At 44.5% G+C, this 3,388-nt stretch overlaps 1 protein-coding gene across 1 annotated transcript; it reads right to left on the bottom strand.

Annotated features, from left to right (window-relative positions):
- Positions 1–919: 919 nt before the first annotated feature.
- Positions 920–3,090, bottom strand: bhlhe22 (basic helix-loop-helix family, member e22). Its single transcript, XM_030079864.1, has one exon. The coding sequence runs from the start codon at positions 2,763–2,765 to the stop codon at positions 1,962–1,964; it is 804 nt and encodes a 267-aa protein (XP_029935724.1). The 5' UTR covers positions 2,766–3,090; the 3' UTR covers positions 920–1,961.
- Between the last annotated feature and the right edge of the window lie 298 nt (positions 3,091–3,388).

Raw genomic sequence — 3,388 nt, 5'->3', positions numbered from 1 at the left:
AAATAAAAAATCTGTGGTGACCTGTGGTGTAAATAGATTTGGCCCGGTCACCCACTTCTAATGACCTGTGTTAGTCACTGGGAGTCCAGCATTCCCAGTATTGGGCCTGCGTGCTGCAGGTGCCACATGGAAAACATCTCACCTCCTCTGTAAATTTTGGGAAGCGAACTGTGTGTGAAGTTAGTTTTAAGATTGTATTTTAGAAAGTTTTTTCTTATGATCATCTCTCATCCACCATTTTATGCTTTTGCTCTTTGGGCCTCTCCAAATATTTTGGTGTGGACAGCAGTCTGAGGACAAAAGGCAGATCGACGGGAGTGCAGCTGATTACTGCGTTGTGATTAAAGACAGCAAATTACGGCAATGAACAGTGTCGTAATTACGTTCCTTAATCACATTCTGGAGGTCTAATTGCCTTAACGATGTGTTTCATTATGCGAACCTAGGTATTACAGTCGACAGTTTTCATACACAGTTGTTTTCGAATTAACATATTATTACACACCGTCATGGAAATTGTTTTAATAATCACAATTAAGGTCGCCAGAGCATTTTTCGTGTAACACTAACATCATCTTGCTGCCCTGGGGCAAGATTTGCCCACCACGTCTGGCCTTCGCTCCCAAGGCTTTGCATGACATAAAACACTCAAAGTGAAGAAAAGTTACCGGTTTTGATGGAGCAGAAAAAATATTAAATCAGTCTTTCTCAGTGTATCTGACACCTGGTGAGATTCCGAGGTTGAGAGAAAGTATTAAGCTCTTCATAAAACTGCAGGAACAATGAAAAAATAATTTTAGAAACACACAAGCCCTTATAAATTGTTTTCTTATCAATCTCAGTTTCAGTAAGTAACCCATGGTGAAATGTCCAGCCCAGTTGGAAATTTTGAATAAGTCGTTTCATTAAATACAAAATAAAAGTTCAAGGTAATTTATTCTGATACCACTTGTACTATTTCCACATGAGACGAATAGATTCTGTTGTTCAAAATATTTTAATAAAGCTTTTCAACACTGAAACACATACAAATGGCCCTCTTTGCTCATATATAACTAAAGTATCTACAATAATCCACAACTTGACCTGACAACGCGATTGATCTCAAGACCTCGGCCTTCTTGTGAGTGTGAGAAAAGAAACGCAAATTATACAGCAATTGTGAAAAAGAATACCACGTACCATACTAACAAACAATCCAATATAAATATCCAAATTAATAAATTAAAAATGACACATCGAAAGACCTGGTAAACCTTGATTCGGGCTTTCGAGATTTTGCTGAAATTTTATTATATCACAGTGCCAAAAAAAATGTAAGAGGCGTGCCCAGCTATTAACAAGTGTTTAGATTAGCACATAAATATCTGACCAATTGAGACCACTCAGTTTGTTGTCTATTTCACTTGTCTTTGTCCATGACATTCCACTTGTGTGCTCAATAGAAAAGTTCATAAAATAGGCCTGAACCAGTAAGCAAACAACAAACGTCTCTGAGGTGAAACAAAGAAAAAAACACACACAACAAAAAGTGAGGAAGCAGCAGAAAGTGAGGTTGGACAAGCTAATGCTCCGTGAACGTGTCCATCTATTCAAGTGAAAAAGTCGCAAGTTGTCAGGTCACCCAAATCTCCAAAAGGGTCCATAACTGAGTAAGTGATCAACAACTCACTCCCGCAACACTTGCAGCCACTCATATACTTCTGTTTGGTTTTCACTGTCATTCATACCAGCACTTAAAGGATGCTTTATGTACACAATCAAGTATTGTCTGAACAGAAAAAAGCGCGTTTTGAATGTATTTTTGTAAATATTATAAAAGTATTCATCGTCATTACTTCTTTGTCTCTAGCCTACTGACTTCAACAACAGTAGCCTCACAGGTCTTCCTCTCCAAAAAGTGTTTTCAAAAGTGGTGTATGTTTTTCGCATGTGCTTCTCTGAGTCTTTGCCAGGTGCAGTTAAGGCTTGTCAGTACACTGTTTACACAGGCTGGAGGTGACATTGTTGAAAAGGGCACATTTATCGGGGCAGGAGGTCGCTGGCACTCCGGTGGGGAAGGGGTACGCAGGCGGCTGCTCATACGCACCTAAGCCGGGAGCTGTGAGCGCAGTGGTGGCCGGTATTGAGGCAGCAGAGATGGCTTGGCCCTGGTTGAGATAGGCCACCAGCCTCCTCATCTCCTCCAGCGCCTGAGCCTGCATGAGGATGTAGTTTTTGGCGAGCAGCAAAGTAGCAATTTTGGAGAGTTTCCGCACGGACGGGCTGTGCGCGTAGGGGATGACCGCTCTCAGCTCGTCCAGCGCGTCGTTCAGATCGTGCATCCGTCGTCTTTCTCGGGCATTGATGTTTAGCCTCAGTGTTTTCTGCTCTTTGCTTTTCTTACCTCCATCGCTTTTCCCTGCGCCCACCGTCCTCGCCTCGCTCAGCAGGACCATGTCACACCTGCCGTCACTGTCATCATCGGGGCTCTGCTCTCCGCCGCTGCTCTCCGCCGCTGAGGTCCTGTTGCCACTCTCCCCGTACTTAACGCACAAAGATCCGGTCGGCAGCCCCAGTGGCCCCCCTCTGCCCCCTGCCAGTCCTCCCGGCTGAATAGGGTCTGAATCGGCCTGGTCAAAACAGCTGATTGGTGACTGGCGATCTCGAGCTGGCAGCTCAATGCCGGCAGATCTGAAAGGGTCCATTTTTTTATTGGACACGGCGCTGAGAGTTTTGTGAAAAATGTCCCCTGCGCCGCCGTTCAAGTTCATCCTCCTGTCCATAGCCTTGTGGACTCCGCGTTATTGCAGGCTATGGTCGCTTCTGGAAAGTCGTCTTTGTAAGTGTCTTCCTCTGTCAGTCCTGTGCAAGTTTGTTTCTCTGTCAGCGGTTAAGTTGGTCTTGGAGGCTCGCTTGACTTGACAACTGAGGTGTGGAGACGAGGAAGAGACTCTCTCAAGTAATAAGTGCTGCCGCCTCGCCTATCTCTCTCTCTCTCTCTGATTCACCTTCACCGGATCTCCACGACGATCCTCGTTACGCACAAGGCGCCAGAGTCTTTTTACATCATTATCTCGAGGCGGGTTATTAAAGAGGATTCGCCTATTGGGACAGAGACACCCTCTCCCCCTCTCAGTCTTTACCCAATCAGGTTAACGTTTTAATTAATGGGATTTAAACGGTGACAAACAATACCGCGTGCGCTCTCTCTCTCTCTCTCTCTCTCTCTCTCTGGTATCGTGGCTCTTTATAAATGGCACTTTGGTCTATTATTCAAGCGAACGCATTGGAACCCTAATGATGTGTTTTCAGAGCCCTCGGACCAGAAAATTAGCCGCTTCAGTGTTTTACTTGACATGTGGCATTCACTCGTGTGCAGAAAACTTCTTTTTGCATTTCAAAGTGC

Source organism: Myripristis murdjan, chromosome 20, assembly GCF_902150065.1.
Source record: "Myripristis murdjan chromosome 20, fMyrMur1.1, whole genome shotgun sequence".
NCBI classification, from domain to species: Eukaryota; Metazoa; Chordata; class Actinopteri; order Holocentriformes; family Holocentridae; genus Myripristis; species Myripristis murdjan.
The sequence above is the reverse complement of the archived record's forward strand: the minus strand, read 5'-3'. Positions and strand labels throughout refer to the sequence as shown.